Source organism: Lonchura striata, chromosome 1 (assembly GCF_046129695.1).
Source record: "Lonchura striata isolate bLonStr1 chromosome 1, bLonStr1.mat, whole genome shotgun sequence".
Taxonomy (NCBI): Eukaryota; Metazoa; Chordata; class Aves; order Passeriformes; family Estrildidae; genus Lonchura; species Lonchura striata.
This window is the reverse complement of record NC_134603.1, coordinates 15,634,432-15,657,458: the sequence shown is the minus strand read 5'-3', so window position 1 is coordinate 15,657,458 and position 23,027 is coordinate 15,634,432. Positions and strand designations below refer to the sequence as shown.

The 23,027-nt window shown below is 38.4% G+C and overlaps 1 protein-coding gene across 6 annotated transcripts in view; it reads right to left on the bottom strand.

The window, feature by feature from the left end:
- The window catches only part of TRPS1 (transcriptional repressor GATA binding 1), a 212,505-nt gene that overhangs the window by 153,394 nt on the left and 36,084 nt on the right, over window positions 1-23,027 (bottom strand). For 2 of the 6 annotated variants that reach the window (XM_021546559.2, XM_021546558.3), the window contains exons 2-4: window positions 19,634-19,792; window positions 15,695-16,623; window positions 2,363-3,492 (exon numbers count right to left, since the gene is read on the bottom strand). In XM_021546559.2, the coding sequence (XP_021402234.1) occupies window positions 2,363-3,492; window positions 15,695-16,623; window positions 19,634-19,670 (2,096 nt within the window). In that variant the 5' untranslated portion in view covers window positions 19,671-19,792. The remainder of the gene's footprint in view (window positions 1-2,362; window positions 3,493-15,694; window positions 16,624-19,633; window positions 19,793-23,027) is intronic. The other 4 variants (XM_021546561.2, XM_077782363.1, XM_077782366.1 and 1 more) reach the window with 3 other exon arrangements.

Genomic DNA, 23,027 nt, shown 5'->3' with positions numbered 1-23,027 from the left:
GAGACATGCACATGTACAGCATTTTAAATACATCAGATGTACACAACGTGCAGCACATAAGCATTGAGACAAATTCTGATTAAGAAACAGAGATGCCCAGTAGGATGTGAGCTGACTGCATTAGCAAGTTTCTGTTTATCAACCAAAACTACTATTTTATAGATGTTCTACTTTTTAAAATCTGAACTAAGCTTTATCTTTAGGTCCTAAAATACAAAAAAGGAAAAGAAAACACATATCTGAACATGCCAGACTTCTACTTAAAAAAAAAAAAAAAAAGAAAAAAAGGATGATAATAATAATAAAATCAAAAGTTATAATGCCTCAAAGTTTTAGTTGATAGAGTGAAAATTAGGTTATGGCTAGAAAAACAAAAAAACCTGCTGGACAGAGCACCTACCATAAAACTGAACTAACTTACCTGATTTCAAAAAAGATGGACAGTAGGGGAAAACAGCAGCAGTACAAGTAGAAAAGAAACAAAAATAATATCAAGGGGAAATTACAGGAGAAAGGGAAAGAAGTTAGCAGTTATGGGGACATTGTACTTTACACACATCCTCAGAGTAGTCAAGAATGTTATAGACTGGGGTTAACAGAGTGTGTTGTTCAAGTGTTTTAAACAAAATAGCCTAATCTTAGACAAACAATTTGAGACTAAAATGCTTAAAATGTATCTCTTGATTTTCCAAAGTTCAGTTCCCTGTAACTACTGCCAGAACTGTAGGATGCTGAGCCCTCTGAAGGAGCAGCTACAACTACACCATCTCAGACTTAGCACTTATTTTTGAAAGTCATGGCTTCTTCTTTCTTGGGAAAAAGGATCCTAGCTCGGCATGCTTGTTAAAACTTAAATTACCAGCTGCAGCAAAATAAAAGGTTGGATTCTTTCAGTAAAGGAGCCATTTCAATCTTCCAGTTATTTAACCACTAAAAAAGATCATGCCATGCCCCAGCAGCAGACAAAGTGCTGCCTATGGAGTTCTTCAGCATGGCTCAAAGCTGTTATAATAATGCTTGGAACTTAGATACCACTTTTCATCTTCAAAGCAGTTTACAAACATTAACTAATTAATCCACACAACATCCCTCAGGCCCACTTGGATCAAAAATGGGGAACTACATGCTGGGACCTGAAACCTCGTGGGCCCTAGCTCCAAATTAAAGATGAGCAATCTGCTCTTTTTTTTTTCTAAACAGACTCCTGATATATTGCCAATGCAGCCCTCTGTTGGGCAACATTTGGATGCCCCCAGCTTTAATCTCTATTAAAGTATCATGCCCCAGTCTGCCTTTGTTAATTTTGGATGTCTTGGAATCTATTAAATGTGGCACAGTTTCTTGAGCTTTTAACAAAGCTTTAGCTTTGAAAATGCATCTTCTTTTGTCTTCATTCTAGCTGGCTTCCACACAAAGATGTTTTAGATGAGATAGATACTGAAGTTTTCCGTTGTTGTTGACGCATTAGCCTTAACTATTAACATATTCAGCATGATTTTCTAATATTTAACATCACTTTTGCAGTGGCACGTAACTGTTGCTCTTTACAAACTCTAAGAGCCAGCTCCTCCTCTGATGCAAACTGGACTGCCAGTTTACAACAGCCCAGGAACTGACCCAAGAAGTTTAGCAGTGAGTTGGCTGCTACTATGACATTGTGTCAGACTGAGTCAGGAGACTGGCTGCATCCACCTCCAAATAGGAACATTAGCATTTAAAATAAATAGAATGACACTGTAAACCAGCAACACGAAAATAAGCATCTGCAAAAGGATCTTGGGGAATGACATCAACAGACAAAAGAGTGTCTGCTCCCAGTGGGAAACAAACACCAAAACAGCAGTGGGATGCTCTTAAATTAATTATTACATTGCTGGACTTGGGAATGGAAAATACTACAAAAAGGTAATACATTGAAGCACTGTTATGGAGCATAAAGGGTTCACAGTCTATCTTGGAAAGTAAAGCCATTTGTGTTCCCTGACTGAATGAAGATGCCAACTTTCTCAGAAAAAGCCTAAACTAAAATAGTACCTATAATACCTAAAAGATTCTGGGTGGAAAATAGCTGACCAAACCTCAAATATGCTGAAACTTTAGCATCTGCACACAAATCCAAATTTTCCTCTCCTCTGCACAGGTTTAAATGTATAATTAAATCCACCAACTTAGCTGGTGGTTTTCCAAAACAAAGTGGATGTTGGATTGGACTCTGGCTGTAAAGATTTATATCTATACACATTCCTATTTTGATTTCCAGTTTCCTCAAATGTTTGAGGAATGGTGACATTTAATTAAGAAACAATGGTGGGGGGCTGTTTGTTTGGGTTCCAATCACTAATCATTTGAAACTTCACCATACCTGTAGTGTCGGGAAATCTCTTCTTCCACCTGGGTGGTAAAGTCACATTTGGTACATGAGTGTTCTTTGTTCTCCTTGAGCGTCAGCGGCCCCTCTGCCCCTGGCAGGGTGTTTGTTTCTGGTTTGACATCAGACGCTTGGCCTTCGTGTGCATTCTCATAGTGGAGCAGGAGAACGTCCACGTCAGGAGTGGAGAATGAGCACTGATGGCACTGGTGTTTGACTCTAGAGCTTCCTGTCACCCCTGGAGACAGGTGCAAAAGCAAGAGAGCACAGTGGGAACAATTACTTTTTCTGCAAGCAAATGGGTAAGTAATTTCTCCAAGGTGCTTTTCTGGGCTGCAGAGGCCTCGGGGACAGAACTGACAGTGCTTAATGGTACACTTATGAATGTTGTGTAGCTGCTGATAGTGACGGAGAAGTGGGCCCACCACTATTACATCTGGGCCATGGCTCTTTGAATACCTAAAGTCACAAAACTGACAGTTGTAGCTTGTCACCATGCTGTCCTCCGCTCCTTTGCTACTCAAGTCTTTCTTTTTTGCCACACTCGCACCCTTTTCTGTCTTTGTCACTAACTCCCCATCTGCATTTTTGGCAAGATCATTCTGGTTAATGACAGATCCCCTAGAAAGCTTATCATTTAGATCTGGGTGGAGGCTTCCTGCCTGGCTTCCCCCATGCTGTTTGCTGTAATGTTCTAATAGTTTCAAAGAGCTGGACGATTCACAGCTGAAACTGCAAAATTTACACCAGTAGTAACTGGTTGTATCGGTACCATTTTGTCTAGAGGAATCTATTGGCTTGATGGGCACCGAATATCCAACTGGCGTATCATCTCCTGCTTTTACAGTGATTCTGTCTTGCCACTTCCCCAAGTCTCCAGAATCACATGGTCGAAGAGTAGGACTGGATTTATTGGAGTTTTTCTCTGAAGTTTTACCAGTATCAGAGGAGGGAAGGGCTGCTTTCATTTTGTTTGGGTGAGTCTGTAAGAAGTGTTGCTCTAGTTCAGTGGAAGAGTTGCCCATGTAGGTGAAATTGCAGAATTTGCAGCGGAAGTACTTGGTGTTGCCTTGGCAATCTGGAGTTTTCCGCCCAATTCCAATAAAGGTTCCACCTAAAGTAACCTGTGAATAAAGAATAAGGTCATTTTAGCTCCACTGTATATTTATTCAAATAGCAAGGAGTGGAAGGGGGGGAAGAGAAATAGAGAGTAATTGATTCATAAGTTTCTTTTATTAATCACTGCTACCATTTTCATTTGTACCATGTAAGACATCATACCCTAACATTTGTTGATTAATATTTTTGCGTTTCTCATAGCTGAATATATATTCTATAAGAATAACAAATATATTGATTTGCAGAAACTGAGGCAAACGTGCAGAAGATGATCTTAGTGCTGATAGGACTCTTCCTTCTTTCATTATATCATTAAATACTATCATTGACAGAAGATCCAATAATCAGTTCCCATTGCTCTGAACCCTTTGAAAGCAGACTTTCCTGGGAGTCTATACCAGGTATAGAAGAAAAAAACTGGCCCTCAGTCTTTTGACTTAGATGCTTTAATCATATTTGTGCTTTAAAGAAAATTGCTTTGTAATTCAAACAAGCAGAAATTTAATTTCAAATAACAAATCCAGTTTGCTGTGTCAGGAGTATGACCAATTCTTACAAAGATCATTCCTACATGAATATCCAGTATCAACCAGCATGCCTTTTCATAGAGCCATAGTGGCTGATGTCTCAAACAAAAGGCAGTTTTCTCAAGGATTACTCACTGCAGACATTCTCCAAGGAAATCTTCTGTTCCTCTCATGCACAGAGCTCAATTTAGTAAAACAAGGATGGAAAAACTACAGTAGAAAAATGGCATGTGGCAAAGAAAACTACCACACCCAAGTCCATGACATCACTAATTACAGACACAAAAAAATAAGGTAGGTCTACTTAACTGTTCTCATGATGTCTGAGCAAAATGCTCTGCAGGAATGGAAGAAGGCTTCCAGGGCTGATGTTATTAAAGCCCGTGTTCTCACAGCAAGGCAGGCCTGCCCTTCCCAGGAGTGCACCACACCTGCCCCTGACATCAGGGGGAGATTTGCTGCTCCTGTACAACTGGTTTGAAAGCCAAAGAAACAATCTCTTGACAAAAATGTCACCATTGCACAGCTTCTTTTCCTGAGTAGCAAATAGTGTACAGCATCTAGAAGATAATTCCCAAAAACCACAGACATCGACTCCTTTGCCATCATCCAGTCTATGACACATGATGTAGACATGGGTGGAAGCTCCCTTGTGGCATATTCTGTTTTTACACCCAGAAAATGTCTTAGAGGGAATATAAAATTCAACCTTGCAGAGTTTGATTTGCAGTCTCCCAACCAGTAAGTGTATTACTACATTTCTGCAGGTTTCAGTTCTAATGCATTAGGCAAATGGTCTAATTATTTTTCCTCTCCTCCTCAACAGCAATGCAGCAAAGATAAAATGATCACTGCTCCTTCAGTATCACACCAAATGGAAAGACTCAGACATACAGAGAGCATGATATGTAAATATTTTTAAATGCAATATTAATGACTTTTAGCCATTTAGCTCAGAGAATAAAATGCTATCCTTTATATCTCATCAGAATTGAGCATGTATAGTGAGGCAATGAGTTAATAAATCATGTTATAATGAGCTGCCTCTATTCAGCCTCCAGTTCTTTTTTCTATTTATTTTTTTCCTTAAGGAAGCAAAATCCTCATACACTGTTTAAAACTTTTCTTTAAATACACTGAAAATGGCTTTCTGTTTGTTTAGGAAACATATCTCATTAGGCAATGGTGAGTCAGGCAGCCAAATCACTAGGACTTAGCTGTAAGAACATTTTCACTTTCACCTGGGGCTCCACATTCTGCCATCAAATTATGAACTTGGTTTTGGAGAGGTTCTTTGCAAGAGGGTTGTTTAACAGATCTTCTGTAGAGCAAGAGTTACTTCTCTTTATTTATTTTATGGCAGGCAAGAACTGGAGACAAAGCCATGCTGAGCCTGATCCCATTGACAACAGTGGGATCTTGGCCTGCTTTCCAGTATCTAGTACTTAAGGTCTTCATCCACTGCATTATTTCAATGTTCTTAAAGAAAGCAATGATGGAATTACAGTAAACACAAAAAACAGTAGTTCACTGCATGATTACATAAGTTGCAAGGTGATCTGGTTTTATTCATTTTATTAGATATGTATGTTTGTTCTATGCATGCACAGAAGACTGGCCAAAATGCTTTACCTTAAGTGGCTCTAATGAGTAAATACATTCATTACCCTCAACTGTCCAGACACAGAGTTACAGATAATAAAACTATTTTGCAGATACTGTGTGGACACCAGTTACAAGTTCTGAGTGACAATAATCCCAGCTGCTAGTCATTGCTAATTACTTTTATTTCAGAACATTGGTAAAACATATAGTACTACCATTCTCTACAGTAGACTGCAAATCACATCATTTCTGTAACTTGTGCTAATCCTGCTTAGTGGTCTACACAGCAAGTTTGTGTTCCATGCTAATACATCCTTCTCTGCATCACAAGAGGATAAAGTAGAATTAAATATTCCTACAGTGCTGTGTGAAGTTCTTGTAATGCGGGAAACACATTTTACACCACTGGAATGTAATTGATTACCAGTTATTGGTTGGAATTTCCCTGAATACCTGCCACAATTCAAAATAATTCATTGTATTAGACCATGTATGTGAAAAGTAACTCTGAGTCATCTTAATGTTATTGTAGTCAAAAGCCTTCTTGCATACATAACAAAGCCTACTGAAAAGCTCCACGAAGGTCATCATTCAAAGACAACTAAAGAAACTGATTTCCATGCAGAGAGGTTAGGAAAAGCACTTGAAGTGACAGTATAAACTAAATCTGTTTCAGCTTTCAGCCAGCCACATTTGAAAGAAACCCACACATTTGCAGAACTGTTTGGATTCCTGCACTTTGTTCAAATCTTGGCTTGACTTCCAGATTTTCCAGTTACATGTTGTATGTCTATAGCACTAAACTTCTTCACTGGTGATGTAATTGTCCTTCACCTTCTGCTCTCTCTGATCTGCCCCACAAAGAGGAAAAGTAAAGAAGAAGAAGAAAGCAGAAGGATGGATGGATGGATGGATGGATGGATGGATGGATGGATGGATGGATGGATGGATGGATGGAGATAGATGATAGACAGTTAGATGGATAGATAGATTAGATAGATAGATAGATAGATAGATAGATAGATAGATAGATAGATAGATAGATAGGTAGATATTGATGTATACATGCCATAGAAATCAATATCCACATTTCTGTGTGGTATCAGAAGTGATAGATTCTTGTATTACCCATTTATTTCATTCTAATCCCAACAAAATTTAATCTCCTGCTCTGTTCTAACAGAGTCACCTTTCCTGAAGTAGACACTTCAGGACCTAAACAAGAAGAACCTAAACAAAAGCAATGCTAAACTTCTGCAATTCTGTTTTAGCACTGGAGTCCAAAGCTGCTAACACAGCTAGCAGTAGTCATGAATACAGGTACAGCTTGTAGAGGAAATGTAAGAGCAACTATAGATCAACAGTTCCCTCAATAAACAAAGGAGAAAATTAATCTTCACAATTCTCTTTTTAAAGAAAACCTAACATACAAGTTCAGACTGTGGAAACATTATTTAATTCTTCCCTTCACTGTCATTTGCTTATGAAACCTTGGGATTATCACTTATTTCTGCAACATCTCAGCTATGGCAATATAGCTGGCATTAATTATTACAATGTATAAAAAAAGAGATATTAGAATGGTTTCTCCATTCTTGTGCTGGATGTGGTTGCACTAATATTTTTTAAAAATTACTCTTCAAAGCCATGTCTCATTCTGGGATTAAACTGAAATCTATTCCACAGTAAGATTTCCATAAACACAAAACTCTTAAGCATTAAGTTTATTCATCAATGGGGAAAATTGTCAAAATCTGAAGCTCATGTGTTAATAAAACTAAGCTATCTCCTCCAACACCACACACATTTCCAAAAATAGCCAGAAAAAGGACAGAAGATAACACGATAATTGACAGTGTTTCAAGATGTACTTTCTAAAGTATGTTGGCAAGTACTTCAACAAAGCTGTGTAACTGCACTATATGTTTCTATGTTTCCAACAGATATGTCTACATTAATTAGTCAAGACAATGATTTCATGGAATAGATGGACTTGAGTAAATAGAACTACTTTCCTCTTTCTTTTTTTATTTAAATGGGTCTTTGATTGTTATTTTGTCCTTGGTCCAAATGCTACCCCTATTCTTGCTCCTCCTTTCAAAATTCAGTCCTAAATTCCATCATGCCAAAGCAGTTTTCAAATACTTCTTACAGAATCTAAAAAAAATCGCCAAGGAAGAGAAAATCTGCCCACTCCTGTAATCACGTATTTCATGCAGAAAATACTACCAGTAGAAACTATATCCACATAAGAGGTTCACCCAGAAGGATTACATGCTGAGCGTAAAGCTGTCTTTGACCCCTGGCTTCTTCTGCAAGTACTGATTAGAATCCATCTGCATCGGAACATCAAACGTTAATGAATTTTTTTTTTTTTCCTTACCTGGGTTACATCTTTGGCTAATCAGGAGGTGAAAGGCTCCAGATCCCTTACCAATCTTCTGAGCCATCCAGTCTGCCTTTGCAATTACTCTTAATCTTCTAATCCTAAAATATTTTCTAATGCTCTTGTTTATTCATTTGCTTTGTGCAATATAGCATCCAGAACATTTTAACCATCCCACATTTATGAAGTTCTTCATGTCATGCAGGCCAGAACAGATTCCTGGCTTTCATGCAAGTTTGTGTAACACCACCCAGTTCTCTAACCTCCCCTGTGGAGAATTCACTCCTTCTCACTCACTCTCTTTCTGCATTTAAACTAAGAGAATCTTCAGAGTACATTCTTAAAACTATTTACTGTGATTAATTTATAGGTACATAAATCTATGTTGCACAATGAGGCAAAAACTCAGGGCAAACTCCTGGCTTTCTGTGCTATTCATACTTACCAAAACAAGAAAGCAAACTATTGGATCACATTCATTCAAAGTAAGTGCATTCTTCTTGAGATTTATTCTGTTGCCATTGAACCCAAAACAGTTTTTGTGTCATTAGAATTTTATAAGTATTTTTAAAACAAAGACTGTGACAGAACAATAACAGAACTTCAATTAAGGTCGGGAGACCAGATGTGCAAAACCAACAAAAGAAAGAAAGAGAAAATCAAGACTTTCATTTGCTAACTAGTGCTACTAGACTAGTATCTAAAGAAGCACTATTCCTCCTATTCTCTGTAGATAAAATTACCAGACAGTTCCTTGGCTACTGTAAACTCACACAGCCTTACAGGCTTAGAGGCAAACTTGCACTGATTTATACCAGAAGAAAACCCAGTTGCTTTTCTTTTTCCCCAGGAACTTTATTTTTTGAGCTCTTATCCTTCTGTAGGCTATCTTAGAAGTTTATAACTTTAAATATAAGCACTAATATTACTAGTCTCACCAACTGTTTTTATTAGTAGCTCTTCAAACACTACCAAATATCCTTGCAATAAGGTAAAGAATATCAACACATAAACAACTTTGCTTTGAAGCCTGTGAGTATATATCACATCAGTTGTTCCACAAACTGTCCATCTGAATATTCTAATATTAGTATAGACCACTTCTCACTCCAAGGCAGCTAAAATAGCTTGTTTCTGCCACGGGGAAAGACAATGTTCCCTAGCACTTACTATGTAGCAGCTGACATGCTGTAAATCACTGCCTATCATTCTGAAGAGTAAACATGCAAATATCTCCATAGAAGTGATATAGAGAACTTCTACTGCATATAATCATACAAATCATTCCTTATCAGCTATTATAAATATAGACGTTAAATACCTCTTCCATGTGCTTTTTCACATATTTGTAAATATGCATGTATGCAGTTATGTATGCATAAGAAGCAAATATATGTATACACACTCCCAAGTAAATGCATATGGACTTCTTTATATGTGTGATTTACCACCACAAATTTCTCGACCTGACACTATTTTTTTTTCATGTCAGTTGTTTAAAAGAAATTACTGAATCCTGTGCTTCTGAGAAGTGACTCTCTCAAGTGTGCAAGGCAGCCTCCAAGCCTGATCATGACCCAGAAATAAGATTCAAAATAAGTAGGTAGGCATGCCCACATGCAGTTGCAACACTCAAAGACAATTTGATAGTTTTCAGTTTATCAGGAAAGTGCCTAGGGAATCTGCAACATGCAGACATGAAATGAGCCTTTTATGACATCCACCTTCATGCAAATTCTGATCTAACATATGCTGCAAAAACTAGCACAGCACAATGCACTCAACAAGATCAGGGTACATCATATGCAGCAACAGTTGTTCAGTTTAGTTAGATCTAATTCCTGTGTTATGGAAAATTAAGCCAAATTAAGTGAGACAAACAATATAAAATTTGGATCCATTTCTAAGCATGCAAGAAAAATGAAACTCATTCATATGCATGGCTCTGTTTGCTCATGTACCTGTGTCACCTTCTAGGAAGCCCACTTGACAGCAAAGAACTTTAAGGTTTGATTTACTAATAATACAAAAGAAAATGCTGTACTTGTTTAGGCCTCCAATCTGTAATTCTCACTTTGTCTGTATGAGTCCCTTTGCCAAAATCACCAAAGTGTAAAGGAAAATCTTTATCATGAGAAGTGCTGCTGATTACAACTGTACCCCTAAAAATCCCTACAGTTTTTTTAAGTCTTACTTTCACAGCTTCATATTCAATCTAACTGTTAATATAAGTATGGAGGATAAAAAGCAGAACCTACAAATAAAATCACTGTTTCTCATTCAGCTGAATCCTAGTTAGACTAGACTTTATACTAGTCACACATGTCTAACCTGAAAACAGAAAACATGCCAGATTTGATACACTGAAATCCAGACCACTAAAAACCACTCATGACATAACACCATGTAGACACATGGAACTCACTCATGACACAACACCATGTAGACACATGGAACTCACCGGTAATTTATGAAGGACACAAAAGGAAGAGCTTTACAGACTCTGTTTGGGCACTTCTACCACTTTCTAGGACACTGAGTAGCCTGCTGGCTGAGCATCCAGAAATGCTTTTGGTTTCTGTGAAAATTCTGGACAAGCTGCTAGCCTTATTCATCATATGTACTTATATAATGTTCATTTGATGTACTTATATATGTAACCAGTAGGTCAAGGGAGGTGGTTCTCCCCCTCTATTCCGCTCTCATGAGACCCCACCTGGTCCATCTGGGGATGGGTATCCAGCTCTGGGGTTCCCAGCATAAGGCAGCCATGGACCTACTGGAGTGAGTCCACAGGAGGCCATGAAGACGATCAGAAGGCTGGAGCACCTTTCCCATGAAGACAGGCAGTTCAGCCTGGAGAAGAGAAGGCTCTAGGGAGAATTTATAGCAGCTTCCAGTACCTAAAAGGGCACAAGAATGCTGAAGAGGAACTTTGCATAAGGGCATGTAGTGACAGAACAAGGGGTGACAGCTCCAAGCTGGAAGTGAATAAGTTTAAATAAGATATTAGGAAGAAATTCTTCACCAGGAGCACAATTGAGGCACTGGAACATGTTGCCCAGACAAACAGTGAATACTCCACTCAGAGATGCCCAGTCCCTGGTAGTGTTCAAGTCCAGATTGGATGGGGCTGTGAGCAACCTAGTCTACTGAAAGATGTTACTGCCTATGGCAGGAGGGATGGAACTAGATTAGCTTTAAAGCCCCTTCCAACCCAAATCATTCTGTGATTCACATTGACAAAGCATTAGGCTGAGTAGTATAGGACAATTCTTACAATATTGGATGTCTAGAACTGTAGAAGAAAACAACTGTCAATAACCTCTTATTATTCTGTGGAGTAGCAGATAATGCAGTAATTTATTCTTTTTCTTTTCCTCCCCCCCACCCCCAGGTGCACTGAAATACAATCAACAAACTTAATGATGACTTTTATCAGGCCATGCTTTTTCAGAAATTTGTCTTCTTGTATCTAGATTTGTCTTCTTGTATCTTAGATTGTCTAGATCTAAAACCATGAAACAATCAAAATCAGAGGACTAAATTTAAAAAATTAAATTGTACATTCAGAATCTTTTTACTCTTTAGTCTGAATCTTTAATCTTTAGTCTGAATAGAAGAGGAGGTAGATCTGTGCCAATGAGCTCCAGAACCAGAGCCGTGCTGAGCAGGAAGCACCTCAAAGGTAGGATACACAGTATGAAACAACTGTAAGAACTGCTGAGCACTGCAGTATGTCTTTATTCATGGCTGCATAAATACCCTTCTCCCTTGGGACATGCCATCTGAAACCCTTACCTGAATGCAGACATTTCTGTCTTTTCTTTGAGGGACACTATTCTCTTTTAAACACACCAGGAAACGGGGTCATGCTCTCTTTTATACAATAGCCTAATGGCTTGAACACTTGTTCAGGAAACAGGAAAAGTAGGCTCCTTTCCTTGCTCTGCCAGAGGGGATCCAAGTCTGCTTCTTCACCTTTGCTGGGCATGTCCTACGCCTTCGCTATGGGCTGCTATGTGGAAGAGAGCACTCTCCAACCTTCCTGTTGAAGCTGTCCCAATTACTACTCATAAAAAATTCAGGGTTAGAAAAGACTGCCTGCTCTCTACTTGCCAGCAACTTGCCTGTCTCCAGACAGTAACATACACATTAAAGAGTCACATTAATTAGATCAAACAGAGGAGGCTTAATCATACAGCAGCAAAGGCAATAGCTTTCAGCATCATAGCTGTTAACTTAGTCACATGAATTTTACTTTAAGTGAAGTCTTTAGATCCAGTATAAGGGCTATTGCTTTAGGCACGTCCACAAAGCCTCACACAAGTCTCAAATATCCAGCAAGACAAAGTTGCCTATAGAGATTGATCAATTAACTAAATGTGAAGAAAATGTAATGGGGGGCACATCGGCAAAAGATCCATTGAACTCACTTCAAATATTATTTTGATAAAAGCTATAAAGCTGATTAACACATTCCCCAGGAATTCAGAGATGTGATAGTGAATGTTTTCTGAAATCTATACTGGCAAGAAAGTTAATCTCCCAGAAACATCTGAGTGATTTTACCCAATCCTATGGAATTTATTATAACTCAATGAACCAAAAACCTTTGAAGAGAAAAATGGGAACAGAGAGTACAGGAGATTTTCAACAGAAAATAACATTTTCTGAAAAGACAAAGGAATCTTGATGGATAAAATATTCATATCAAGTTAAAATCTGCACAATAGGAATGCCAGAAAGATTGGATTATTTACACAGTTCCCAGACAAATTCTCTTTAGCTACTACAAAACATAGTCCCAATATTTGAATAGCTATATCTGAAACCATATGTATATCCCCAGTTTTGCTGATCACACCCCCTAAAAGCTGCATTTAGGGTTGGGAGGGTGTTTTTTGGCTGTGGGTGAGGTTTAACTTCATTTCTGTGATACAAGTCCAAAAACGCATTTGATTTCTTTTTCCAAGCCCTCAGCAAATGGACCACATCCCTAGATCTTTGCAGATAGGATAGGAGATACTGTATTTTCCTGCACTCAGATATTTTCCCATTGCTTTTTGTTTGCCTTCGTTATGAATGCAAAGGATGGGGGTCCATAGCATCCCTCACTACTACAAATCTTCATACACCATAATCTCCAGCTGACTATTGTGAGCCAGATCAAAGTCAGTCATCTTCATCCTCTGGCTTCTGTGCCCAGTTCTGTGGCCTGAGACCATAAATCTATCGATAACTTCGAGCCTAGCTACAACAGAACAGTTTGCAAAGTGCAAGGGGATCAATAAATCAGATCCTAAGCCCAGTTCATTACTATTTCAAGTTAATTACAAAGGGATTATTTTCATTTAGCCCAGTACCTATACAAAATAATAGTGTTAACATGAACCAATTATTCTTATTCATGTTCAGTTCCCTTTCATGTTATACAGGAATTGGACTGAACTGATTTTAACTGGAGAACCAATCAATACGATCCCCTGCTGTGGCGGGAGATGCCAGCCATTCAGATTCATGAGAAAAAACCCTTCCAAGTGGATATAGGAGTAATATAAACATGTAAAGGGGATTTTCAAATGTTCTTTTACTTTGTTCATGAATCTCACAAAGCTGCTATGAATCAGGAGTGGGGGAGGAGAAAGCATAAAATTATCAATCAGTTACTTATCTTCTGACATGCTCTGGATCAATGCCTGGCACATGTGCAATTAATGAAGTATGGCATTTGCCACAAAAGCTTATTTAATCTTCTATTCCCAAACTGAGCAGGGAAAACTAGCACCCTTAAAAATTTAGTTTCTAGGCGCAGGGGTTTTTTTTCTTTCAGATAAACAGCCAACATTGTATAGGGTGTCTGTTCTATTTTGGAAAATGTTTTTTGTCTGAGAAAAGACTGATCTTAAGTAGATTATCTATGAACTGTTTCCTACCGCTTTTTGTCTCCACTGCAGTATCTTACTGCCAGAGTTTAGTAGACAAGTATAGTCTAGGTTCAGCTGTTTTATTTCTCATTCTATCAGTTCAAACTGAGATAGCTCACACATCTGTTTTATTTCTGAGAGCACTGCAAAGGAAAAGCATCCAGCTCATTCTAATCAAGCATAAACTTTCCTATAAATAACTAAGGACCTAACGAAAGAATTGTTTGGAGGAAATGAAAGTGTGTTTAGAAACTCAAATTCCTCTATACTGTATGTCTGAGCTGTTCCAGTTTGAATGTCTTCCTGACAGCATGGATCAGTTGCTCTAAGATGCTGTCCCTGGAGTCAGCAAACTGAAACTATAGCAGGAAATCCAGGTATTAACATCATACTATGTGCTAATTATAAATCATCATTTCACAATCTGACATTATTCACTTCTAACCTCTTTTAACTACATCATGTATTTGCTTTCTAATCAGAGTTTGACAGGACAGAGTGTCTGACATGAGACAGTGATCTTTTAGTAAGACAGCAGTTCAAAGATTGCAGCTTTTACGCATAGTAACAACCTTGGTTTGATTTGCTGTTCCACAGAGAAATTGTAGAGTTTCCTTAAAAAGAGTAGAAGTTTAAGTAATTTGAAAAGCTTCAAGTTCTTGACTTGTTTCCTGGTTTTGGTTTCTTTCTTGATGTGAGATGTTAGATGTTAGCCATCTTAACCTGTCTTGCAAAATTTCTTTCCTATAGCTATGGCTTCTACAAGCGTAATTTCTACCTTTCTACCTTTTTATTTTAACATATGCTGTGAGTTTTATCTGGTGATTACTACAATGTTTTCATGTATGCAGTCACTTCAAAATGGGTGGACGTTTGAGCATACACTGTAGACAAGCTTCATTATTTTGGTTTGATTTTTCTTATAATCTCAATTTTTGTATCGTATAGAATACTGAAATATCCTACTGTACCTCGCAGTTCAATCCAAAAATTTTTTTTTAAGCACCATCAATTTTTTAAAATTAATTAAATACTAGCTGATAAGAAACTAACAAAGAGTCCATGAAAAACTTTTGAGTTCACTCTTCCATGGTAAAAATAAGATTTTTTTCCCAGCAGTATCTATAATTTTTTTTCCTACTTCAACTAGATGAGAATGACTGAGGCAATAATCCTTTTCTTACAGGCTTACTAACATGAAGGACAGCATGGATTATTGTTACTTTTTGAAATGTTTTAAATAACCATTGTGTATCTTGTTTTTCTGGCACTAGGCAACTTCAGAGCTGCCAAGACTTGCCATTTATTTTATCTTAATAAAGAATCAATAAGCCAAATCTTAACTCCCAGCAGCTGATAATTTAGGATTACATTTTTAATTTCCAGCTGCTGTCTTTTGTCTATCTGGTTGTTATTTTTCATTACTATTTGCTCTTTTCTTTCCATGACAGTAAATCCTTCAGATATGATTAACAAGTCAGCCATTTGCCTGTTTGCTGAATAAGATCTCTTGCTATCGATTACCATAACGACTAAATCCTACACAGAAATGTCGCTGGTCAAAAAGCCAAATACTCTTCTACTGTACAAGACACTCAGCAGACCTGCAGAAAGCCCGGCTAAAATAGACCAAAACAGTTCTAGAGGCTCAAGCAGGTTATATGGGATACAGTAATCACATAGGTAGGACAGGCTTTGCAAGATCTGGCTTTGCAGTCGAGACGGCAGCGAGCAGAAGCGGGGAGGCTGGGAGCATACAAACCTGCACATCGTAAGTCCCATTTAATAGGACAGGCCTCTGGGAATTGATGTCCTGCAGTACCCCTGAAAGCACAGTGCGGTTGACTTTCTGGAAGTCTTTGGAGTGGCTGAATTGCACCATGTTGTGGAGAGCCAAAATTTTAGTGTCAAGCTCAGCATCCTGCCTGGTGCGGTTGTGCAGTCCTAGGTGGTACTTGCGGAAGTGTTTGATGAGATCTGTGGGGTCGTTCCCGTAGTAACCATACCCACAGATGTTGCATTTGAAGTCCTGAAGCTCTGGAGACAGAGGCGCTGTATCTGGATTATCATTTACCAACAAATCTGCTTTTGATTTGTTCAGCCTTAAACCCCCATCTGAAGGCACTTGTGGGTTTTTTGAGGCCATGGGGACCGGGCTTGAGCCTTGGCCATCAGTTTGACCACTTTGCACTTGCACTGTTTCATCTGAAGCTTTTGGCGACATCTGATGCTCCTCATTTGTCTCCGCTGCATCTCCTGACGGGGTACAGACCACATCTTGGGTGTCATCTGCATCTGATTTTTGAGGAGACTTCAAGGGCTCACAGATTCCCCCAACAGCTGGAGATGAGAAAGCCAGCATATTTCTGTCTGTCACCTCATCATGAGGGAAGGATGGAACATTTCCTCCCTTATTGTGGCTTTCATAATTGAAACCAGCCTTTTCACTCAGCACTGAGCTTTTCAAGTCCTTTTTAACACTGGAAGATGGCTCTTGGACATGCATGCAAAGTTCCTCCTTGTTACTTAACTCTGCCGCATCACCCTGGTCAGTGTTTTCTTGCATCTGCTCTGCAGAAAATTCTTTTTTCCTTCCAGACTCTTCACTTTCAGTACCTGTAGACTCAAGGGTCTGTACCTCACCTTCACTAGCAACGTTTCTTAGAGGGGGATTCTTTTTCCGGACCATATCTACCACAGAAAAAGAAATAAGAAAAAAAAAAAGAGAGAGAGAAAAAAGAAAGAAAGAAAAAAAAAAGGAAAAAAACCTATAGAATTATTCAAGATATACAAGATATATAACAGATTATAAACCTGACACTTTTAAAAGCATTCTGAACTATATGAATACCTTGAGTACATCAACTTTTCAGAAATTTTTTGTTGAACACGTTTTTTAAGCAATGCAGAAAACTTTTAAAAAATTAGCACACTGAGAGTAAACTTAAATAAATAGAGCACTAAAAAACCTAAAAAATCACTTCTATGAGAATCGGTGAATTGCAGGGTTCATTATCTTTTGGGATGATAATGGTCTGGCAGGAAGATTTTTAAATTAATGCTTCTTTTAAAATAATTTTTGAAAACTAAGGGGAAAAAGAACTTTTTGAAGTCTAATGTTCACACACAGTACACCCACATATAACATAGGTTTGCAAAAATAGACCTAAAAGACATAATCTTAAGAATTTAAACAAATTATTAGGAAGAAAACAGATTTAGAAGAGTAAGTACTTGAGGTTTCAGAGAAAGTATTTTCCTAAGAAGGTATCAGTTTCCCTATAGCAGAAGTTCCCCCCCCACTGCCCATAAACTTCAAACAGGATTATACAGATATTCTACAGTCTGGCCCCACAGTCCATTATTCATGTAATTAGTTCTATTTGCCAAACAAAGAAAAACTAACTTTATTAGGAAACCCGTTGTCAATAAAACTTTACAGGCCTGGATCCAGACTTTTGACATCACTGTGTGGCTGAGCCAGGATCTGCCATGAAAACACCTGGAATCCACATGGATCTCATCAGCCAAACCTTTCAGTCCTCCTTGCAGACATAGCCACTACTGCTAAATCTGCAAGTACACTTACAGGATCCATTTAAGAAGGCTGAGACAGGACAGCAATAAGGATCAGAGAGAAAGGGGGAGTCTGCCACCGATGAGTTAGCTGCTTTCTAAATGGGAGAGATTATGGAAGGACAAGCAAACACACTATGCAGGTACTAAGTCAAATTCCTCATCCACTTCACCTTCTCCAATCTATTTAAGAGAAAAATATATATATTAAACTCCCCTGCTTTCTCAGCTGTGTGGTTCTGGATCTGATATTCATCACCAGCTGGTTTGATCCATTTGTGTTCACATGCTAACTATGGGCAGAAGACAGATGTGCCCCAACTTTTCTATGCTCTTAATGTTTGCCAATGCTGTATACAAGGAAGGATGTTTCTCTTTGCCAAACTGTGTGTGGTCTGGTGGCAACAGCCTGCAGTACCACACATGAGATGTGAGCTACAGACTCAAGTCTGAGCCCCCATTCCCAGGCCAGCCCTGGCCCAGCCCTACAGAGAGGCACTGGAGATAGACATTGCTCTGCCAAGAGAGGACCACCTGGTGGCTCTGGGAGCAGCACTGATGTGCCCCAAATGGTGCTGTATCTAGACCTTTGAAAGCTGTGGATGACCTTCTCAAAACAGTACTTTGAGAAGCAATGCTGGGGACAGAGGTTAAAAATAAAAGAACAGGCATCTGTACATCCTCTTATTTACATTTGCTCCACATGAAAGGGCACTATATGCTCTGTTGATAAAAACAGACAACTTCTTAGGGGAAATGTTCAACTGGTGTCTTGGGCTGGCTCTGTTGTCTTTGTGGTTGAGTTGATCCACAGGCAGCATGGGCTACAGCAAGGCAGCTTTCACACAAAATGCCAGCTCATGTTACAGAAATTTTGACGCTCCGTGTGGTCTTAATAGGTTTCTTAAATGCCTACTGCGATTCCTTACTGTAGAAGACTCATATGCTTGGGAACCAAATGTCTTCCCTTTAATATCAACTACACCTACCAGGGGATGTATGAACTAAATTGGACTTTTTTTTCCCCCAATAACTTCTGAACCATGAAGTCACTCAGAACTCAGAGAAAATAAATATTTTCTGCTGTGGCAAGAGAATTATTACAATATAGATTCAGCCTGCTAAAATAACATGCACACATATATAATTCAAGGTATAAAGATAGTTGTCAGCCTTTCAACAGTGCTACTTCTCTGCTAAGACTCCATGAATGCTCTTGGTTAACACACACTAAAAATATCTATGAGTATCTCTGGTAGGTGTTCAGCTAAGTATGTACTTTTCTCCTGGTTACACGTCCCAAACCATTTTTAAAATAACTTCCGTTCAAATGCAATGTGTGGCAGATGACAGAGAAAGAAGTCCTGACTGCACAGTGAAGAAAAATCAGAAATCGAGAAAGTAAACATCATGACTGTTACCTCAGTCAAAATTAAACAAGACTAAATGCAATGTTCTAAAATGTTTTAGTTACTGATATTTTTGGCAGAAAAGGAAAGTTTAGAGATTTGCTATCATCATGACAACTGACAGAAGAGAGTCAGAGAAAAGGACAGAAAAAAAGTCCCTTTAATGAAAGAAAATAAAAATCTAGACTCTATACAGGCTAACAGGACAGTAGCTCTAGCTACTTTAGTTCTAATTTTCCCAATACATTTGTGAGTCTGAGTTGTTAATGGAGGAGGAAAAATAAAACCGTATCTGCCTAATGGAGCTTCTTCATACAGTATTCTATATTTGGAGAAGAAAGGAAAGAAGATAACATTGACTTCCTTAAGCTGAATTTAAAAGTATTTTCCCTTCTTTTTTATTTTAGCTTTTGAAAAATCATCTGTCATTTATTTGATATCCACATAAGGGGATGGTAAAAAAAGACACAGGGACTTTTTGTTGTTGAAATTCCATCACTATCATTTTTCAGAGATGTATTATGTAAATAAAACTACATTTGCAATACTCCTAAATTGAAGAAACCATCCTCTAGCAAGTCATAAGTCAGATACAGAAAGAATATAGCCACTCTGAAATTATTATCTCTAAGACAAATAACAGATTGCACAATGTTTTATTGTGTGCCAAGAACGTTTTCGGTTAACAATTTCACTTGAAAAAAGAGATCACATACTTGTAAAATCATACCCAGCATTGACTTCATAAGGCATGTGGCTTTAGAGTGCTTTTTACAATTATTAATTCTATTAGTCAACTAGCAGGCGGGCTAATGCAATTGTCTTAGAAGATGCACGGAAGACACAGAAGACATTTTGAGAGCTGATCTGTATATCTGCAAAACAAAACAAAAAAAAAGGTTTTCCTTCCTAAATTATGCATTCAAAATATGGTGTTCACTTAAAAACATTATTATACCTATTGTACATTCCCATGCATCTATTACTGGACACTATACAAATAGAGTCTGCTGCTCTCTATTTCCCTCAAACATAAGAAATCCCATTGCTCTCTTCTCCTCAGACATATGTGCTCTTGCACACACACACACACTCACACAAAAAAGGCAAAAAATATCTCTGAGCTAATGTTTACCAAACACAAAGTCTAAAACAACTTTAAAGTAACTGTTGAAAATGAGCTGTAGAAAGAAAGTGTCTTAAAAATTCACATGCATCATCATGGGACTGGCCTAATGGGATAGTTAATAGCACCTAAATAACTCCATCAGCACTTGTAAGTTAACCTCTGCTGGCTGCTTGCATTCCACCTCAAACAAAATTAGTGGTGTTACTTTCCTTGTTAGCAGGCAACTTCCCACATGTCTATGGTGTCATCGTAATAGTAAGCACATTTGTTGGGTGCTAGTAAAGAAGCCAAGTGAAGAATAGGCTTTGGGACCAAACTACCTTTCCAGCACTGAAAATAGTGACCTGCCCAAAATAAAAAAATTACTAAACCTGATGTGTATGAAAGGACTTCTCCATCTGAGAGAATTTTGGATAAGGCCCAGGTTGCAGCTATATGTACTCTCCCACAAAAACAGCCAAGGCTACTCTATGTGGTTCATACATCTGCAAGGTACAGACTTTTCCGTTCAACAGTCACTCACAACAGTTTACCCCTGGAAAAAAAAAACTTATGCTAAAATGAATTTGTAATTCAGGCTAATGAATTACCATACTGATTATTGTACTTCTTTAAAAAAAGAAAAAAAAAGAAAAAAGAAATTCTGGTAATCAATAGTTTCATAAGAGTGGTGAAGATAATGGCTAATTACCTCCTGATCACCAGTTCCCCAGTGGGTCACTGTTGTTGCTCATTACTTTTTCTAAATGTGATGTCTTGTCATCAAAGCCTATTGCAACAGAATGGTTGTTGCCTGGTGTTTGTGCTGCAGGTTTAGGTCAGATCTTAGTCACATGCTCTTTTTAACAGAATAATCCATCTAGAAATATGTTTGAATTTTATGAGATGCCACTGACTAATCTTTGTACACGTAGGTGCACAAGCAGATGAAGAGCAAACTGAGTCAAGGGTATATGAAGGATATATGAAGACTATGATATTATCAGTCAATACGCTGCAGCAACAAAAAGTTAAATGAAAATACACATTTATATTCAACAGGCTCAAGTAGGACATCTTTGTTAAGGGATAGTAAAATTAATACTTTTACACTCATATGTATTACACACCCACACAAAGACATATAATGCACATACAGCGCTTGAACATCAATCATTTTCCCAGAATAATGCAGCAAAAAATCATTAACTCTCAGTGTCTCAGCTTAATATATGTATAATACTTACCTATCTCACAGGAGCATTGTGAGGCTTAATTAATTAGTGACTGTAAAGCACTTTGTGATCCTCTAATGAAAGGTGCTACATAGCACAAAGTATTATTAAAATCATTAGGACCACAAAAAAGCCCTGTGGAATTCCAGCCTACACTGTCTGTTGGGGTTGGGAGTGATCTTATTATTAAAAGGAGACCATCAGACTAATTTTCATAATTTTTTCAAGATTTTTTCCCCTTTTGCTGTTGTGATAGCACGTTAGTAACTAGAAATTTAATCTTTATCATCTTAATAACATACACTCATGTAGTTTGCTACTGCAGGGCTAAAGAAGGGAGCAGTGCTTTTGGCATTCATCTGGCTTTCCCTTTTAAGAAAAAAAAAATTTGAGAGATTGAGAGACATATTTTGACACCTTCCCACACTCCACTCCAGCAGGACAGCCGATCATGTGAGATCGCAGGATACTTGCTATAGCTGCATGGGAAAACGATGCTGCGGTTTTAATTTCTCTCCTTTTTAGACTTCTTTTTCTTTCACAAAAGAAAAAAAAAAAAAAGAAGAAAAAGAGAAAAAAAAACACAAGATGCAAAACAAAATCCAGTTTATGACACATAAATAGACTACAAAGACTGTCTGCTGTTCTTCATATAAAACCTCTCAAAAGTTCAAAGTGCCGGCTTCTATCAAGCACATAAAGTCCTAATCAATCCGGAGCCTCCTCCCTACTCTCCATACAACAACGGAGCAGCTGTAAGGCACACGAGTGAGCTCCGAGGCCAGAAAGCTCCTGTTTTGAGCCTGAATTTCTGGGAAAGCGTCTCGGCGGCGGCCCCGTCCCTGGGGAGCCACCGGCACCCAGCCCTCCTGGGCAGCCTGTCCCGCCGGGCTGGCCCAGACCTGCGCCCAGCACAACCAGAAAGTTAACAAGCTCATTACTACAGCCCACAATTCAAAGACATGCCATGTTTTCTAATGTAAGTGGGTTTTTAAAAAAAAAAAAACAAACCAAACTGTAAATAACACTGGAAACTCCAGGTGAAATTGCTGAAATTACTGAAAATTAGACTACACTGGATGCAAACTACCCCAGACTCAGACACAGTAGTAGAGAACTGGTCAGAGCTGCTGCCCTTCTACATTCCCTTGTGGACACTTGCACAACGAAATCATAGAAAAGAGATGTACAGCTTCACACCCCCATCATCTCCAGCTGGAACACAGAGTAGCAGGCCGGCAATATGATGCTTCTCTCCCACTTTTGCTCATGGCTCTCCAAGCAATCCTGCCAGCAAACAAGCAACACGTTGCCCTTCCTAACTTGGCTCTGCTGAGAAGGGAAGGAAAGAACAACCCCTTTTATGCAAGGACCCCAAGAGTCAAGCCCTAAACCATGGGAGGGCAGAATAAGCTTAATGACAAGCAACTGTCTGTTCAACAAGAGCACCTCCTTTCTGCTTTGGCACAAGTGTCTTCATACACCATACAAAACAGAATATGTCACAGCTCTATGCAACTGACAAGTTAATTCCAGAGGAGTTTTTAATCTATACATGTTTTTCTGCAAGCCCTCAAACTGCATGTCTACTCTTTCCTGCCTGAAATTGGTAAGGTAGAACATAATTCCTTGTATCAGTAAAATTAGGAGGATCAGACTTTGTAATTGGATAAAACGCATCTGTTTGATATTTTATACTCTACATGCTCCACTGAAATTATGATAGCTTCATCAATCTAAAAAGTGCAAGAAGAAAACCATGTATTA